General features: G+C 36.3%; 1 protein-coding gene across 3 annotated transcripts in view; it reads left to right on the top strand.

The window, feature by feature from the left end:
- Window positions 1-20,824, top strand: part of LOC149785637 (DNA damage-regulated autophagy modulator protein 2-like) — a 149,341-nt gene that overhangs the window by 84,619 nt on the left and 43,898 nt on the right. The window contains exon 1 of one of the 3 annotated variants that reach the window (XM_089979458.1): window positions 5,732-5,825. The exons of 1 other annotated variant lie outside the window; for it this stretch is intronic. Coding sequence is in view for 1 of the 2 variants with exons in the window: in XM_089979454.1 (XP_089835580.1) it covers window positions 7,115-7,194 (80 nt within the window). In the remaining variant the exon portion in view is untranslated. Of the gene's footprint in view, window positions 1-5,731; window positions 5,826-6,962; window positions 7,195-20,824 lie in introns of those variants that run through there. One more of the 3 variants, XM_089979454.1, reaches the window with a different exon arrangement.

The following is a 20,824-nucleotide window of genomic DNA, read 5'->3' as shown; positions in this document are numbered from 1 at the left end:
AGAATTCACAGAATAAATGAGTCAAATAACATTCAAGATGAATGAATGCAAACACGCATCTTCCGAACTCTTCAAATGAAAATTGATGTATGAATTTTTATTTAAAACAAAGTTAATTAAAATTAAAAATTACAAACTCTAGGTCAAAAAAATTGCATGAGATTGTGACAATTATCTTGTGCTTTCGAAGACTCTCTCGTTCCGACATTGCCGAATTTTTATGTATCTTTTAAGTTCCGTGTCCCTCAAACTTTCAGACGCCACCCCCTCCCTGGGACAATTTTAACGAGAAAGTACTTTCTACTAATCTCGGAGCTAAGAACTTCTTGCCTTCCTGCAGAAACGTTGACTCATTTTCTAAGTGATAATACTTAAAACAATGAATTTCTTCCAGGAAACGAAAACCACTTATTTAGCTCAGCCAATCAGCATTAAATTTATCTAACTACTGAAAACAAATACACGCCCATCGAAGATCGAAGTCAGAATAATTCTCACTATTCCGCTCTTATTAATTAAACCAATTTCATACAAATTCCACTTCATGACACTTAGTTAAAATAGCCCAAAACTCTATCTGTTCAGTCTCCACTTTGTCGTTTTTCCGCTACTTATCATCTTAGCATAATCTATCAAAACCTAAGGCTAATATGGCTGTCTCGGAATTGTCTCAATTTTGTCGTTTTTTTCCGCTACTTAAACCAAAATTCACCTTAACTCTCCATATGTCTGACCGAAATCTCATCGGATTCTAGTTAAAAATTAATCATGTACCAAACCAGGGACATTAAATCATTGCAGTTTAGCGAGTTAATAAGGTACCTGGCCTATTAGTCAATTTCATTTGTTTCGTGTCACGCTGACCGGGAAAAAATGCACACACACACACACACACACACACACACACACACACACACACACATATATATATATATATATATATATATATATATATATATATATATATATATATATATATATATATATATATATATATATATATATATATATATTACAATTGTAATGACAATTAGAATTTAGTGATTCCCTCCATGCAAACGATATCAACTTTTTAAATATAAATTCTCTATTTCAGTAATGAAAATTGCATTTCTAAATGTTGAATACTCAAGCATGTGATCATTTAAAGTGATGTGTCGCTCTCATGTAACCACAATATGAGAAGAAATAAAGGTTTTGATCACGCAGAAGTGCAAGTCGATTGCGGCAAATACGTACTCCGTCAATTACAAGTATCGAATCATCAATGTTTTACTTATATATTTTGTACGCTGCAGCTGACTTGAGGATGTGATTTGTAACATTGTTTACACGATTTCAAGTAGAAATTCCGGATATCATTAACACTAGGATCTTCGAAGACACTCAGGAACTACTATGAGGTCATCTGTCTACGTTAAGTAATGTGACGATGAACAGTTGTATTAAAAACTGCAGAGGTTCAAGCAAGGGGTGACGACCACTTGCCTTTTGTTTTTAGCTTGGGGGGATGTTTTTGGTTGTTGTTGTTTTATTTTCTGTGGACACATAGTATCAGTAAAATGGCATTCGGTCGATGATTGTACTGACGCTGGAACGCGCCGTGACACATTCGACCAAGACTTGACTGCCCACTTTAGATGCGATGCCACTCTGTTGCGATGAAGCGTGTGACAATCGAATGCGAAACAGCACGACCCGTCATCGGTCAAATGCTATTGGTCAGATGCAAATTAGTATCCGCCAATGTGTAAATGTATCCGCCCATGTGTAATTGTATCCATGCATGTGTAACAGTATCCGCCAATGTGTAACAATATCCGCCCATGTGTAACTGTATCCGCCCATGTGTAACAGTATCCGCCCATGTGTAACTGTATCCGCCCATGTGTAAAAGTATCCACCCGTGTAACTGTATCCGCCCATGTGTAACAGTATCCGCCCATATGTTACTGTATCCGCCCACGTGTACCTGTATCCGCCTATGTGTAACAGTATCCGCCCATGAGTAACTGTATCAGCCCATGTGTAGCTATATTACCAAAGCTAAATGATGTATAAAACTTCTCTTCTGGCAGGTGAGAAAAATGGGGGTAGGGCGGGGTGCCCGTATCGTCAAAATATTAAAGCATCATTTTCGGGCACAAAGTTACTCAAAAGTGTTATTCATGTCAAACGAGGCACATTACCATGATAAAAACACACTTAGGAACATTGAATATTAGACTGACAGTTTGCAGATTGTAAACATCTCCTTCCCACAAAACCATAAAAAAGAGAACAATATTTAAATTTGGCCCAGAATTAATATAATAAAACGGACATATTTTATCATTAGCCATGCTCTCGGAGCAGAAAAACAAACATACAAAACTGGAATAAAGTGCGACCAGTATTAGATCACACTCGAATAAGCTTAATGTATATGCAGTCTGTCTGACTGGAGCGCATATTATCAACTCGATCCAGGTGTGTGTCTAAACAAATATTTGTGTATGCAGAGTCTCCCTCCTTTGTCAAGTGTTCTCCATTTTGTATGGTTATTAGTATTATGATATTATGATAGACAGAATGATCCATAAACGGGACCCGAGTGGCCGAGTGGTCTAAAGCGCTCACCGTAAAGGGTCGCTGCCGTCTCACCTCTGTCTGCGTGGGTTCGAGTCTCGGACTCGGCCAATGTGGATATGTGAGAAACCTTGCCAGTAGCTTCTCGTGGGTCGGTGGTTCTTTCTGGGGTTTTCTCGGGTTCTTCCGCCACCATTAATACTGGCCGACATGTATAGCCTATATTGTGCTGAATATTGGCGTTAAACCCTATAACAACAACATGATCGATAAACAGACATGACAGACTGGGATATAGAATCAACTTAAATATCACCAGACAACCTAACTCGGGCTGGCATGACGAAAGACTAATAAGCACATGATTATACATCAGGGGACAAACGCTTCAACGAAAACGCAAGTTACATAATTGATGGGAAAGTCCATTTTGCAATGTCTGTCGATTAGGTCGGTGATAAATTTAGTTATTTTGAAATATAATTTCGAGCATGATTCTTTTATTACTTTTTTTTAAAATTAATAACAATATTCGCCCTTTATGAGAGATACGACACGTGTTGCACACTGTCTTATACGTTATAAATTATACAGGAAATCTCACTCCGGTTAATACGTTTTACGAAAAAAAGTAAACACCTCTTTTGTTCCGAACAATTCAAAAGAATTGGTACGTCATAATTAGAAATGAAGATGGAATATTAAGCTTTCTAAAAATCGAATGTTTCGATAAATCGCACAAGTTCTGTCCGGTGAATAATAGGTTTTCAGGTAAATGAATTAACAGAAATAATACTGCAAAATTTGTTCGCCAGTATATATATCAATGATTTCTTACCTGGGATCTAACTCACGCCTAGAATAGTTGCGATTTATAAATGGCCGCTTCTATTCTTTTGATCGTGAGTAATACATAATTTTAATAACCACATTCAGCACTAGGAACTTGGTTAAAAGTCATTTAGGAGCATTCTAGGGGTCTACTGTGTGTGGCCGTTTACTATATCTTCGTTATTTTTCTTTTCCTTGAGCTTCTTTGGGATAATACTTTGGATCTATCAGTTATAGATGCTTTAGCTTAGTCAGAGAGAGAGAGAGAGAGAGAGAGAGAGAGAGAGAGAGAGAGAGAATCACTATCACTATTGTTTTATGCTAAGTTATGTTTACTATCAATCTGTCAAAACGCGAATCCGTCCATCTCTCAAATTTTGTAAAGCCAAACTAACGCTCAGATGGATTTGCCTTCACTAAAATGTTGAATATGTCTACCGAGTTTTTTACCCACTCGATGAACTATATCCATTATTCACTAATTACAAGCAAATATACTCTATATAAAACAGAAAATAGACAACTACAAGTAACAAGGGTCCAAATGTTTGTTCAAGTTTTTGGTTATTTGTACTTTTCGAAGGCCAGTGTGGGTATGTGAGAAAGCTTGCCATGAGCTTCTTGTGGGTCGGTGGTTCTTTCCGGGGTTTTCCCGCTTCTTCCTCCACCATTAATAATGGCCGCCATGTATAGCCAATCGTGTGCTGAAAATGACGTTAAACTCTACAACAACAACAACTTTTCGAAGGCTCCGCATCGGGACTTAGTAAGCCATTGTAGGGAAGCAGATTATTCGACAATTATTGTTTGAGTTATCGATTATTATTTACCATATTTCGCTTGTGAAATAGGATATACTGAATTTGGTTTTCACCTGATTAATTTGAAGGGATACATTTGGTATAGTCTAAGTTTAAACGTACTTTTTTTTCAAATGTGGAGTCAAGCTGTACAGAGGATTTTTCTTTCTTTCAAAGGGCATCTTCATTTCAAGAATATTTCTATTACTTGTATTGATTCCTTTGTTTCATCTGATAAACATCGAAATCGACGACAAAAAAGATATCTGATGGACACATGTACAATGTTATATTCTGTTGACCGTTCGACTGACCAATCAAATTACAGTTTACACATCTATAAATGTGACAATTATCAATCGGAACATAATGTTTCCAACGATAACTCTACCAAAAATGCGAAATACAACGCTTTATCTGATTGGGTAATACAGATAAGTGGACGGGAATTACAGAGGTCACCATAACATAAACCTTTATTGGTAAGCCAGGTCTACTTATTATGATTATAGCTCAAGTTTAATAAGATAGTCACCCTATTTAACTCGAATTTGTCCTGATTGTCACTTTATTTAACTCGAATTTGTGCTGATTGTCACTTTATTTAACTCGAGTTTGTGCTGTCAGTTTATTTAACTCGAATGTGTGCTTCCATTGTAATTATGATCTTCTTTGGAACATTATCAAGAAATCTTTGTAATGGCAATTAGAAAGCACTGTCACACTGAAAGTCAGTTGTGAAAAAAATTAAACATCTACAGCTGGAGTAATTGATCAAAATCTTTATCAACCACCAGATGTCCATATCATACCGAGAGCATATTTTTCTCAAAGCTGATTTCCGATTTCTCAGACTTTCCAATAATCCGTCATAATACAATGATTGATAAAAGTTACGAAAAAAGCGAAAACACTTTGTACGTCTTTTGGTGACTTTCAACGCGCGCAAGTTATATTCGATGATTTCAAAAGCACAAACACAAATGAGCACGTTCGGAGAGAGAGAGAGAGAGACAGCAGTGTTCACGTAGTGACATTTTACATTTGTAGCTGCGTTAACTTTTATGATCGATATTCCGTACGGCCTGAATCAGACCTAAATATACATTCAGCCTCCAGGGGTTTCCATGAAAACATCTAAAAGAGCTGTGCTGTTGTTAAAAATAAAGCTGCCAGATTCATGTGAGGCGCTCAAAAGGATATTTATTAATAGTTAAAATCTGGTTCCATCTCTAAGAGATGTTACGATATAATCTCCCACTCTCCACCCAATTTCATCCGATACTATAGAATTTTTGTTCCATTACCAATATCGATCTATTTAACTGTATAGAAAAAATATTCAAATATATAGATACGTACGTTGACAAATATTTAGTAACCAAACTCTGCCAGTTTTGTTTTTACATAACCCGTAATTGCTTTCTCCGCAGTAGTAAAGGAAAACCCCACTCTTTGCATATGACTGAAAATCAACATATTTAGAACCGAACATTAGTTTAACACATATGATATTTTCTAATCATATAAAGAGAAATTCAAAGAAGCAGATGTTCATATTGCGATTTTGCGGTAAAAGCCTGTACCTGATCTGAGAGCATCGTGTTTACATTGGAGACCAAATCGGTAAGAAATTTCTTTTCATCAAAAGTTCGAGGACATCTTTTTTATTATTTTATTGTTCATTAATATACAGTCACATATATAGTATGGGGTGGGGTGGGCTTTGTCTGCAACAGTAGCGGTTGTTTGTTTTGTTGTTTTTGTTGTTGTTGTTTTTAAATCTTACAAATAGCTGAAGTATTAGTCGTGCTGAGTACCATCCTGTCAAAATTTTGTTGAAACTGCTTACCATGGTCGGTTTGTATCTGTGGATTATATAATCTAAAACTGTAAATAAATATTAAAAACTCGGCGAAAAATATCCTTTCATCTTGTTTTCATCTGGATAGCGGCTGGAAATGGCTTCAATTAAGTCACGTGTCATTTCGTCTCGTGAAAACGCGTATTAAAAACGGAAGTAGGAAAATACCGATGGTGACATTGAATGTGTTATGTCGATTCTTTCAGGACGCGTGATTGGAACGAAATCAAGACCTATTTTTTGTGATTAAAAAAACAAAACATTTCCTAAACATCAGAGGATCTTATGAAATTAAATGAGAGAGAGAGAGAGTAGTAGTAGTAGTAGTAGTAACATCGGTACTAATCACAAGAATGTGTTATATTCCGAACGCTGGTGAAGAACGTAACCTTTATTAGACTGACCTGTTTACACTACCATGACTTGAACTGAGTTTAACTTGCTGTATCAATTACACAAATGACAATGAGCCTTCTATGCTTATTTCATATAGCTGTCTCTTCCTCGAGAGCTTGTACCTATTCAGCAAACATCTTCCTAAGACTTAAATGTAAAATTCCCATTATAAGCTGACACAAGTTACACCACGAGACAAGTCGAGCAATAAAATGTTGCACGTGCATCGAATTGCAATATTGTTGGATACTTCACTCTTTCGGGTGATAAATAGCTTCCGGAAATAATGCCGAGACATTTACTTTGACTACAAGCTACCCAAGCAATTTTATATCAGAAATTGACCTAATTTAAACGAACTCTTGTGTAAGTTACATCAGAAAAATACAGGAATTTTTCATGTATACAAAATGAAAACAAAAGCCTGACCAGTTGGACATCTCGCTGATAATGATCCCACACAATCCCATTTGTTCCTGTTGGGAGCCCCTCCTTAGGGGGAAAATCCCGGAAACGAACGTTTGACCTGCTTAACAAGCGCAGTGATATATAAATTCATCACCGAAGTGCTGTTTTTGTGTATATTCTAGTCATCTATTCATAACGCAAAACACCCATTGTTGCTAATTCGACGCAAATTCATCTGTTCAGGTAGATGACTTTTGAAACGATAGAGATGGACAATTCCAACGATCCAAATGAAAGGACAGAATTTATAAACAATGACCGTTCCAGGTAAGAGTCTTTGTTTACGTTATCCATATGCTGCAATATATGTCCAGTTCGCTATATCTTCTGTTTGTCGTAGATAACGATCTTAAGCTGCTACTATTTGTTTGAGAGATTGAATTATGTAATTGAGCATGATGGGTTGTTTTCAAGCAGCGTACCTGAAACAATCGAGCTACCTTACTCTGCCAACTGACTACATCCTGTAAAATGAATGGCAACGTAAACACGAAGCATTATATTTATTTTAAGTAACTGGAGAAGATATTCCTTGTATGTTGCTGTGTTGTTTAAGCCTGCAGGTAGTTTGAATGGAATATAATGAAACGTATGTGGGGTTGGGGCTCGGGAGAGGTATATTGAGCAGTTGGGGCTCGGGAGGGGTAGTAATGGAGCTGAAATAGGATGTGTATGTTTGTATGTGGTTATATATATATATATATATATATATATATATATATATATATATATATATATATATATATATATATATATTGCATATTTAAAGTAAAAGTTCTTAGAGATTCCGTTTCATCGTTGCCGATACTTATGACCAATAGATGATAAAAGAAGATGAAAGATAAAATCGAGTTGAAGTACTTCTGAGTTGTGCCAGATTTATATTACGTACTGTTCTTATATATTTGAAGGATACCTCATTATGAAGTGGACTTTTCCTGCAACCAGACAGTTATATTAGGTTTCCGTCTGTATTTTAGCTAATATTTTACAAGTTTGGCTAACCGTACTGTCAGTAGATGCAGTGTTGTAATGGAGCTAATGGGAATCGAACATAGATTATAAAATGAAAGTGTAATTTCCTTATAGGAATAAGCCAATTAATAGGTTAATTGCAATGATGCAGGGTGTGATGTTAGTATGTTGGTGTTTGTGTTTGTATACATACATACATACATACATACATACATACATACATACCATTACTTTGGAAACAAATTAAAGGGTGTAAAAAAAAGAGCAAACATTAGGAAGTCTGTATTATTTTTAAATAGTTTTTGTTGGGACAGGGGCCGATTAATACTCCATGAGAACCCATAAATAATCTCTAAGGCTTAGATCATAGAGTAGATATTAAGGGACCAATAGAACGTATACGCTACATTTAGTCCCTTTCCTGATTTCAAAAAGGCCCCATCAATGAATTAAAACCAAGAACTCACGATATTTTCCTGCACCCAAGCTTTCTTGTATATATGCGGTAAAGTATTGAATTTAAGACAACAGTGCATATAGTTAGGGTTTGTGCGACTTCGAAACGACACAATTTTGGTAAGACAGGCTGAAATATTCTTGATTAGTTTGTTAGATTGATGTCCTTGCCTTGAGGCGTATAAAGGACGTATATACCTTTAAATGTACAGCTGTATAAAATACAGCTGTAGAATATATACAAGTCAGGCCCGACCAAAGGGGGCCGGCTGGGAGATGGGGGTTGGGGTTGGTCCGTGCATCGAACACTGCGAAGGCCTCGAAAGGTATTTTTGGTTTAAAATAAACAATTCTGAAAATAATAAATATATTTCGTTTGATACTTTACTTAGTTGCATTTTAAATCGTTATAGAGTAAATCGTATGGGCTTGTTTTGGCATTCCAAATTTTAATACAACCAGGACCTAGGGGCCTCATAATAAAAGTGGCCTGGCACTCTCTCAGCCTCAGAAGAGGCCTGGTACAAGTTATAGGACAACGAGCTGCATGTACGTGTATTGTTCACCGCATGAAGCTTGCGTATTTGGAGTTTTTAGTATTGGAGTGGAAGTGATAGACTGTTAGGGGGTGGGGGATTTAAGATACTTATTCTTGTGGGGTACGGATTTGTGAAACCTTCTTAAAGGGGTTTAATGATTTAATCACCAGTATCACTTTCTATATATGTCCCTGTCTTCAGTCCATGACTTTATTTCCTAACACGCCGCCCCTTTTGTCATGCGTCACCATAAGACACCTAGTTCCGTTATTTTACGTCAAGAAAACTACATATATGGGCAGCGCAACTTTCTTGTACGACGCTTTTGATTTACCCTTCTTTAATATGTAGTGGATATACTACCGAGAGGTGTTATTTTTATAACTTGATGTGTCTTTAAGGTGTGATTGTTTCAGACATGTTTAAAGTGCAGTCTATAATTGAAGACAAGTTTGGTTTAAGATTAAAGCGCGAACTTCTAAGTGAAGAATGAGGCACAAATCAGTCAAATCAGGATTGAAATCGGGAAGACTAGAGTCTTCCTCATATTAAGTTGCATACATAATTTAGTTTGGTTCCAAAAATTCCTTCAAACGTTTTTTGAGTGGAACTAAAATGCATGGTACAAGGGCTGTCTTAACACTTAAACAGGGGCCATAATTCTGTCAAATTTTCTTGGGGAAACAGGTGAAAATTGAACATGACCTGGATTATATTGATATCAAGTTTCATGCTGATTGTAGTTTGAATTTAGTTTGAGCTTAGTCTGAATTTCATATGAATTTAGTTTCAATCTATGAAGTGTTTCAAAAGTTGATAAATGGAAATGAACTATGTACATTTTGGTCAATTACTCTATAGATAAAGTTGTGATAGTGTCAAGTTTTTTTAATAAAAAATATAGCGCACAAGACGTTATGGAAAGGCAGACACTTTGGTATGTAGGTTAGATTGTTCACACACTGAGTATAATGCTTTTGTCTCTTTCGTATTCTAAAATACCCAACCTTAAATTAAAACACCACTTAAAAGTGTGCTTTTTAAATGTAACGTTTTATGTGTGGGGTTTAACGCCATATTTCGTCACACGATTTTCGTCATACATTGGTGCCAGTATATTCGATGGAGAAAAACCCCGGGAACAACCACCGGGGCCACGTGAACTTATTAGCAACATATTCTCACATACTGGTGTTGGTCGAGCATTAATCGAAACCGCGCGAATAGTGATGTGTGTGTGTGTGTGTGTGTGTGTGTATTTATGTGTGTGATATTTGGATTTTAACATAGCTTTAACAATTTTTCAGTCATATAGCTCCGTTGTCTTCAGTGTGACAGTTTGTTTTGATGTCTAGCACTAGGGCATCATGCCGCAGACATATAGCATCGTGTCCCACCCAGTCACATTATCATGACACCAGACCGACCACTCCTAACTCTAACCTCTTAATGCTGAGCGCCAAGCGATGCATCTGTTAGTACCATCTTTGGTATGACTCGGCTGATGTTAGAACCTGTGACCTCCGGCGTCCGAGGCGGGCGCTCAAACCACCTAGGACACCGGAACGATCCTATGGTGAGTTTTGAGTATGACGTAGGACTCACTACATGTTCATTATCCCAAGTAATACCGTGGTTCTTCACGAAGCCTTTTCGGGCTATTCCCCCAGCAAGTATGCTGGTCGCTTAGTATAGCCCACATGTGTTATAAAAAAAAATTGCGTTAAAACCCCCCAAAAAATAAAATCTCCCAAGTGATAATTATCTTTTTGAAAGTATATAAGGACCATTTATAGATGTAGATCACGTCTCATTTACGCAAGTTGGAGATGCGAGGTTCAGTTTCCTGAAGTATAGTTGCTATGGTAACTATTTTCACAGTGATGGTGGTTACTGTGACCCTTTCAGAACTCAACCACACTTCAAAAGTAATTTGCATGATATTTTATATCATCTGAATGATTAAGTTGATACAAATATATCAGAATCTACAATACACATAACAAGACTCGTGCCCGATAATGTTACTGGGTGGGGCATGATGCTATATGTCTTCGGCATGATGTCCCTTCGTTCCATTTGTGTTTACAACATCAAAAGGGGGGATGACTTTAAGTTTAACCTTTTAGTTCACCATAGTCACTGGACACTACATAACGGGGATGACTTTTTCAGTTTATATCAGAGTTATGAAACAGACATTGTTGTTGATTGGGAAAGAAATTGGAAATTGCATTCCTAAGATGTTTATGTATTCGCAAGAATATATTGGGTTTAAATTAAAGAACAAAGGGAATTGTCATCACAAATCGCTTGGGGTTAAATCTCCTTTTTTTTAAAGTTGCGCGCTAAACAAATATTGGCACATAACTGCCGAGTACTTGTGCCATCAGTTTTGACCCTTTGCGCTCACAATATTCACTGGACACTACAAAACGGGGATGACTTTTTCTTGTTCATACCAAGGGCGATTTTCCTTGATGCACCTATAATCACTGTCGTGTTCGTTTGACAAGTTACATTTATTACTTGGTTTGGCCCGTGGTCAGTGAAGTCAGCGGCTAAATTAGATTGAGGCTTATAAAGGGTTTTTGAATAAATGCGCAGCCAGCACTTCCATTACATATTTACATTACTTTTGTGTCTACAACATTTTCCGTGAATAAATAATGCATTCATAAATAAATGGAAACAGTAGAAAAAAATATTTTTGTTATGGGTTGATTTTGGGAGAGTAAAGCTGTCATCTATCCACTTCTACCGTCCAATCATTTGAAGCCTTAGCACGCGACTTACCCATCCCCTCTACCCCCGACCATCCCCACCCCCGTTTTCTCTGGGAAGAAGATTACAATTTTGAGTGTATATATATATATATATATATATATATATATATATATATACATATTCAAAATTGTAATATATACTTTTTCCATTTGTGCTTATCAGTAACGAGACCCCGCACGCACGCATGCGCAGACGACTAGAATCACTTAGTCATCGCCTTGTCTTTTAAAATCTAGGTAAAATTATGAAATACAAAGCTGCTTCGTGATAAGAATCTACACTGCACAAAAAGCTAAACTCACAAATATTGTCACCCTGCAAAAATGGCAGTGAAACGAGAAATGAAGATGGTGATTATTTTGTTTTCATCGAAGGTTTCAAGAAACGAGACATATTTTCGTACATACATGCACCCAGACCAAATAACCTTAGTAAACTTTGTGAAATTGAGTAATTTAATAACTTTTACACAAACTCTGACATTTCCACACAAAAAAAAATAATAAGAGTTTATAAATTTCTTTCACAGCGGCAAATAACATTGGCATTTTAATACAGTGTGATTTTCATCTTCAAGCACGTTGCAAAAAAAGTAGGCTTTTTAATCTAGTGGGATACATTTGTGTTTTTTTTCCTCTCCATTTTTCAGGATGTAAGGTATGGACATAAGTCCCTATTTCTAAATGGAATTTTCTAAATTTTGTCACTGTTACTATATCCAGATACTTGACACATGTATAAATGATCGGTTTTATAGTCGTGAGAGTTAAAAAAAATATGAACAATACACGCCAGTAACGCTAATATTCTTTACTGATATTACATGTTGAATCAAATAATTCAAAAAAGTGTTAATGCACTTTCTAAACTACTGATGCAAACTATGTCCAATTCAAAATTAAACGTGTTTACATGTCCGATCATTTTGATAGACATCAAGACAGTGTTAGACACGGACAGCCATCTTGTTCATTCATTGTTTTATTCCATAAATGAACATCGTGACTTAATCTAACCGTGCCATTCAGGAATTTGACTGGCCCAAGACGAAAATCACGCGGGTGATGTCAATCGATCAGTTTGACTGATTTGGGCATGATCGATTGCTAATGACAGATAATGTCATTTACGGCCATCAAAAGTAAGACATTTATTTATCGTTATGCCCCTTTTGTAGGGATTGTTACACTGATATAGTCAGAAAATGATATTGGATGATAATGGTCTGACCAAACCTCTAAGAAACATCGTTCGGTGAGTTTGTTCTTGCATACGTACATACATACATACATACATACATACATACATACATGCATACAACATACATACATACATACACACACACACACATACATACATACATACATACATACAACACACACACACACACACACACACACACATACATACATACATACACATAGGCCCATGTACTTATTGACACATTTTACGATCAGTAATGCAGAAATGTTAAATTTTATGATTTTTAATTCTTCTCCGTCAATCATCTGTTAAATTTCCAATGTTTCAGCAAATAATTTATTTTATTTTTGGAGCACATAGTTCAGATGCTTGCTGAAAACTCAGAATATTTTGTTATAACATTTTTAAAAAAATACTTTGAACCTGTCAGTAAATATAGTAGCGATGGGTAGATAAAATAACGTTCTGTAAAATAGACATCGACTGCATGTGCATTCAGCCAGATATGTATAGGTATATGGATGTGATGTTACGTAGGGAAATTATAGTTATGTAAAAATGTCAGAGAAGGAGACAAATTGTGCAACTGAGCAAAAGAGAATACTGTAAAATCCGGGCACTCTTAGGGTATTTTTGGACTGGTATCGATGCCAACTTGAATCAAGTTTATGGATGCAGTAATTTGTCATATTCTACATTTTCGAGGTGGTTTCATCGTTTTTAGATGATTGTGGAAAGAAAAATAGAAGATGATCCACGTTCTGAAAGACTGTTCTCTGCGATTGGTGAGCGGTAGGTGGCTGCTGTGAGAAGGCAGTTAATAAAAGTGGAAGATAGTTCTGTTATCACGCGCATTATTTCGTCAGCTGTTTTTAATATATCAAACAATGATTTGAAGGTCAGTTAAGTTTGTGAGAGATTTGCCTTGCATTTATTGACATCTGATCAAAAAGACACGCTGATTGAAATCACCAAACAGTTGCTCACCAAATATGAAATTGACAAAAGATGTTTGAACGAGATTGTCAGAAGTGATGAAACACGATTTATGTTTCTGAACCAGACTAAAATAAAATAATAAAGTTTGGATCTGACAAAACGAAGAGAGATCACAAATCGCCCGATGTACTCTGTCAGGAAAGTTTTTTTTTTATAGGCATTTTTTTTTGTGCGAAAGGCCTGGTCGTCTAGGTACCTGAGCCTGACTCTGCTAGTGCCATTGGACAGTGTTATGCATTAAAATTTTCGTCAGATTGTGCAACACTCTAGCGATCCATCCGTCCACACACCGGTACCTGAGGTATAAATTTATTCCATGACAGTACACCGGCGCATAAATTTGCGTCTTGACAGTCTCTGAGTTAGTACAGCATCCATACTTGGCCACATTTTCTGTTAGATCCTGATTTAACTCCGAGTTATATTTGCTGAATCCCGCTGTCAAAACGTCGTTGAGAGGCTGACGATTTGAAAGCCGCCTTTTTCCAGTACCAAAAGTGAATATCGATTGGCATTTAATAACTGGATAATCAGACATAGATGGTGTGTGGAGGTGCATGGGGAGTACTTAGAGAGGATGACGTACTGTTCACTAATAAAAATAAAAACTTTCTTGAACAGTATATTAATGCTTAGAATTGTTTAAATACCAATCGTATGTCTTTCATTATCTGGAAAAATACAGTTGTCCTTCACTAAAACGAACGATTAGTGGTCCGTACGTTTTGTTCGTTTCAACGAGGCATTTACTGTAACGAAGTATTTTCTTTATGTATTCTTGTTGTCTGGGGTCCGATATGAATGTCTGTCATACTGATGAATTTGTAATAGCAGTGTCAGCTATAGTGAAGGTTTATTGCAACATTAGATTTTGACACTAAACCGGACCACGGTATGCTTTTCTCTTTCCATTACCGCTTAATATACTTTTGACTTTGTATTATTAAGTCTAATACTGCTATACTTGGAGTTGTTCTCATAGTTTAGAATGTAGTTTACTTTGCAAACGCATACTGATGACAAATGACCACCGACGGTTTATTCTAGTTTGATTTCCTGTGGAATTATATTGTATTGTTTCCGTCACCGCCATTTTGAAGTTAACACGTATTGTTTTAAGTGGGAATGGATAGCACATCCTTAGTTTTTCAATTATGAGCTACGTGCATCATCGCGTATACTTAGTACATCTCACTTTGGAATTCGTCAGCAGTATCACTGCAGTAAAATGGCAAATCTTCATGACACGAATATATCCCATGACATTTAAGTTGTATCTCTCGCTGATATTCAAAAACTGCAAAAATGGAGTAAGTAGAAAAGAATTGATACCGTCATGGAAGTTTCATTATTAGATTTTTAAACACTTTTAATTGGATTATGTAATTTCTTAATTCTCATGCTACCATCTTGTTCTACCAGCATCCTCCGTTGAAGGTATAGATGAATGTGGTTTATTAGGAACTTAAAAAATATGCATAATGAACTCGATAAAGTTGTCTTCATAATGAAATGATACTAATTAAATATATATACTTATTTCTTGCTACATAAACTTTATCAAGTGTAAGTAGTTACTGGGGTCAGAAGAAGGATATTCCCCGTTTATGAGGTCATTCTGAAATATGTATGTCTTCTTGAAAGAAAAAGATTGACAGGCTTCGGGATTATTCATTACCTTTCAGTGACTGTGTCCATTTATTAATGAGGGGCTTTAACCACACGAACATGAAAAACTGCATGACAGTTTAATAAGAACCAATGCATAAGTAACACTATCCGTCATTTTTCTTTCAGAAAGAGAAAAGTGCGCATTTTCTTGCTCATTTGTTACTTTTCCAAAGTGATTTTCCGAAAACTGTTTCCTTCCAGGATGAAAATGCTAACATGTTGAAATTCACATTTTAGTACACATCTTAACTTATTAGGTGCCCCAGGGCAGTGTGAGATATCTGTAGTTGATAGATTGATTTGGATCTTCGATCGAACCGTCTGTACTCGCTTATAAGACGAGTCCAACTACAGACTGCACAGAACCAGATCTGTCGGCACATTATGCGCCGGCAGATCTGGGCCCGTGCAGTTTGTAAGGAATAATCAGTAGAACAAGCACCATAGACCCTGATAGACAGGCGCATTATGCTACAGCCGATCAGGATCAATGATGTTAACAGAAAGGCTCATCTTATAAGCGAGTACAGACGGTAATTGCTCTTAAAACTGATATCACCATTTTCTTCACTGCAAATTTTTTGACAGTTTAGATAGCACAAATTCCTTGGTTCGATCCTCAATAAACTGAATGGGATAGTCGACACTAGTTACTAACCATACTAAGTAGAGGTAAATGATGTTTTCAGGCAGCATTTATTTTTAAATCTTCTGTACAATACAACCTAATATCTGTTGTTCTTATAAATTTGTATCGTTTATAAATAATTACGTTTAAAAGTGCAACTCTCACAAATGATGGCGCAGGTGTTGTACCCGCTCCAAATACATATGCGTTTTTTTTTTTCTTTATTTTTTGCTAGAGAAAATAACTCGCTAACATACAGAGAAATTTGCCGTATGTTATGACGTCATTTGATCACATGGAGTTATTTGTTCTTTCGAGACCTTATCTGAATCTTTGGTGGTAATACGACTTTGCAAGGTGTCGCATGATGAATCCCAGGACTATTCGACAACTCCGAATCTTCCTTTTCTTGGCATAACGTACGATTCCAAGTCATATGTATTTGTTGATTCCATCATGGTGATCTGACTGTTTGTCAGAGGATGTGGGTTAGCGGGCATTTGTATGGGAAACAGCTTTTTCTTAGTCCAGCAGAACTGTAGCGTGTCGATTTCTTTTGCCTTGTACATTTGAACTCGGCTTTGAAACTTTGTCAGCATTGTCAGTATGGTCATTATGAAAAGCAGCAAACCTTTTAAATTACTTCTTGTAATCAACCAGGGAACAGAATAGGACCAAATTTCACAGACAGCATAATGGAATGAAGCATTTTAAGTCCACACAAAATGACGCTATTCGCGCCTTCCGATGCGACTGCCATTACTAAAATTTGTAATATTAAAATAAACCTTATATTAGCATCTGCTTAGCCAACTACTCTTGCTGTTCGGTGAGTGATCACAGGCGCTCTTGGGCGTCTTGTTTTCATTTCCTTACCCGATTAAAAATTCGAGTTCCAAGATCCCCAAGAAGGAGAAGAATGTTTGGTACTCATAGACCTGTGTGGTGGCAAGTAATTGTAAAACCGCAAAAGGAGCAAGCAAACAATAGTTTAGTGACTCGGCAAGACTCTGCAGAAAGATTACGATTTATCTATTTTAATCCCATGAGCAAATTCTCGTTTTTTACACATCTTAAGTCGGTGGATTTTCTGTTCGTATCGACCCCTAACAATTCGGGTCAAGGGTGTGATATGTAGTCATTTGTTTGAAATATATTTGGCAGTTTAATATGAGATGCTAACTTAATGCAAAATTTGAGTTTATTTCAATAGTACGTCTTAGAATTCGATCTAAACTGCATACATACGTGCTTGCAAAATGTAATACAAACAGTTGTGTTTCGTCAGGATGCTGCCACACTGCAAACATATTAGCTTGTTGACATCACATCGTAAAATTTGCCTGGCTGTGACATTTAAAATAACACATAAAATCTTGTTTATATTTCAACGTATATAAAATCCCATATGTATTATAGCATACATAAAATTACATATGTATTATAGTATTATAACGTATATGAAATCTAACATATATAAAATCTGGTATGGGTATAGCGGATATAAAATCCCGTATGTGTTACAACGTTTATAAGATCCCGTATGTATTACAACGTATATAAAATCCAGTATGTATTATAGCGTTTATAAAATCCGGTATGTACTATAGCGTATATAAAACCCCGTATGTAGTATAACGTATGTAGAATCCAGTATGTACTATAGCGTATATTCTGTATATATATTACAACGTTTATAAAATTCGGCATTTATTATAGCGTATATACAGTAGGGTATGTATGACAAAATTAACGTTTAGAGTTATATCCCAGACTGATCTTGTTCCTTGTTGAAGAAAATATAATATAAAGAGAGACAATGCAGCAATGCAAACATTTTGAGAACTTTGGGGAGCGGTGGGGTGGGGTGCATGATAAGTGTATCAAGTAGCTTATATATGGTTCGATCCCCAGCTGAATCATACCAAAGACTTACAAAAATGGTATTTACAGCTGCCTCGCTTGGCGCTCAGCATTAAGAGGTTAGTGTTAGGACTGGTCGGCCTGGTGTCACAATAATGTGACTGGTGGGACATCATGCTACATGTCTGCGGCAAGATGCCCCAGTGCTAGACATCACTATAAACTGCCACACTGCAGACATCGTAGCGATATGACTGAACAATTGTTAAAGCTACGATAAAATCCAAATCACATCTCAACACAACACATCCTTCTTTTTCTGCCAGTATTTGTATCTTTGTCAATGAAAGTGGAGTGTATGCGATTGGGAGTGTCGAGTATGCAAATTTTAGTGGCATGGATGAAATTTGGAGTGGCCTGTATGCAAACAAGAAGATGAAATAAAATGACATCTCAGTCACACATACGTTTCTAAATTTAGACATGGGCAACTATCTAAGTATTATGTAATTTTGTTTTTATAAGCTCTGCCCTCGTGTTGTTTATTTTTTGGTTCTAATTGTGGATTACTTGGTACACTTATCATTCAGTTAACGTCATACACTGCAATTTTATCCTTTTTTATGAAAGCATTGCTAACAGCGTTCTGATTTAAGCCAGCGGTAGAACGACGTTTTTTCCCCCACTTTTTTTTTAATCTTAAGGAGAAATCTAACCTGAAATGTTAACTGGTTTTGCTTTTTGTTAAAAATAAAAATACTGATTGGAGCAAGCTAACTAAAATTTTTAATGCCGATATAATACAGATAATTTGAGTTTCACGCTATCTTCAAAGCATATTAATATTGACATATTGATCTCACTATTTCTGTATCTTATAAATATCGATTTAGCGACTGAAAACAAATTGGAACACCCAATATTTTGTCTCAGAATCTCTGGAACCTACGTAGTTATGTTAGAAATGAGCCTAATATTCCAACATTATCAATTTCCCGTCATCGGTTTTTGTTGCAAGTATTTTGTTCCCGATATAACAAAGGTCGCTTATGATCGGCGTCGAGAACCAGGCTGAAAGATAATTGTATTACACGAGGTAGTGATACTGAACCGAGTCCTTTTTATAAGTGCCTTTGCTAATCAATAACAAATGCCAATTGATAATATCTAATGTAGCTACGGTTTCACTTCGCACAGCAAGCAAATACCATTTCTAGTAAAATGTTCTGTGGGTTTTCGGATTTGATAGGAGTTCATCGAATATCTACATAATGGAATCAGAAGAACAACTTATAAACATTTGTTAATGTATGGTCGGTGTTTTTCAAGACAACGGTCGCAGTGTGCGGGTTCGAATCGTTCTCAGACCATGCATGGTCGTCCATTGTGGTGTACCTCAGGGTAAGACAAAGATCAAGTTGTATCGACGCGATATAACCTTTTGGGTGTCGATGCGCCTTTAATAAATGCCAATCAGCAAATTCCAAACATAAACATTCCTAAAACTTTTTATTTTATTTTAACAATTTTACAGATGTGTGTGTGTGTGTGTGTGTGTGTGTGTGTGTGAGAGTTAATTTTAGAATCTTGTGAATATAGAAATATTTAACTTTACAAGATATCACCAATTTGGCATCCTTTCGCAAAATTGAAAAAAGAACGTTCGATATGCCATATATGTACATGAAAATTACGTCCCTTTTATTCCGGTTTAGGTGTTCTACGTCTTTCAAAATGTAGTCACATTTCCAACGTACACGTTTGCAATAGAAATTGTATTGCTAAGGTAGCATTTTTGTTGACATCTTACAACTATGAGATTTATGGTATGCTTTGGACTTCTTCAGTCGAAATAACTGCTACACTTACTATCATCAGTTGATTGATTATTGAGAATTGCTTGTCTTTCATTTGCTACATTATCTCTGTCTGCGGTCAATATTAAAGCTCGTCACTCTGCCTCCTCCTTGTTCAACAGTTCTCTTCTTTTTAATCTTCTTCTTCTTCTTCTTCTCCTTCTTCATTTCTATATCCACCAATTATTTTGATACAAAGATCATAGGCTTATATACACAAGCGTCTTGAGACTGATGGTATTATCTATCTACCTAATCCTACTAATTCCCCCAAATATCTGTTGATACTGATGGACGATATGTGGGTATGGTGTCAGCTGTTTATTAATGTGCAATTTTGTTGCTTGCAAATCTTTCCGGAACACACCTGCGTTTAGTTTAGACACCAGTATTTGGTAATATCTATATCTGGCGAAATTCAAAATGACTACAGGACAGAGGGTTGTGCTATTTCACGTGAATTTACAAATCAGCTAAACATAGGATTTGAACCGGAAATATTGTGTACAGATCGCAAAAAAAGAAACCTTTCAGCCAACGGTGGCTCAACAGCCGAGAGAAATACCGGTAAGTGTGTTAAATGTACACCAATGTGTGCAGACAAGATTGTCTGCTGATTTTGCAGGTTTTCATGAATAGATTATATCATCCCATAAAACGCCAGTCAACATCAGTACCGGTGTGGGGCTGATTATACCGGCCTACTATCTGCCACACCGTTATAAACATGCATTTAGTATTCCAGATGTTGAAATACTGCCTTCTAGCACTACGGGTTAGCCACATTGCTTGACCCATTCATGGATTTTTTCATTACGTTCTGTTTAAACACTCAGATATAAAACGGTAAAATCACAGATGTGCTCCTAAATAGCGAGGTCTTAGATCGATAACGCCAGACTTCGTTGAAATAACATGCC

Source organism: Sinohyriopsis cumingii, chromosome 13 (assembly GCF_028554795.1).
Source record: "Sinohyriopsis cumingii isolate HCF-2022 chromosome 13, ASM2855479v2, whole genome shotgun sequence".
NCBI classification, from domain to species: Eukaryota; Metazoa; Mollusca; class Bivalvia; order Unionida; family Unionidae; genus Sinohyriopsis; species Sinohyriopsis cumingii.
Note: the sequence above shows the minus strand (reverse complement) of the source record. Positions and strands in the feature narration are given on the sequence as shown.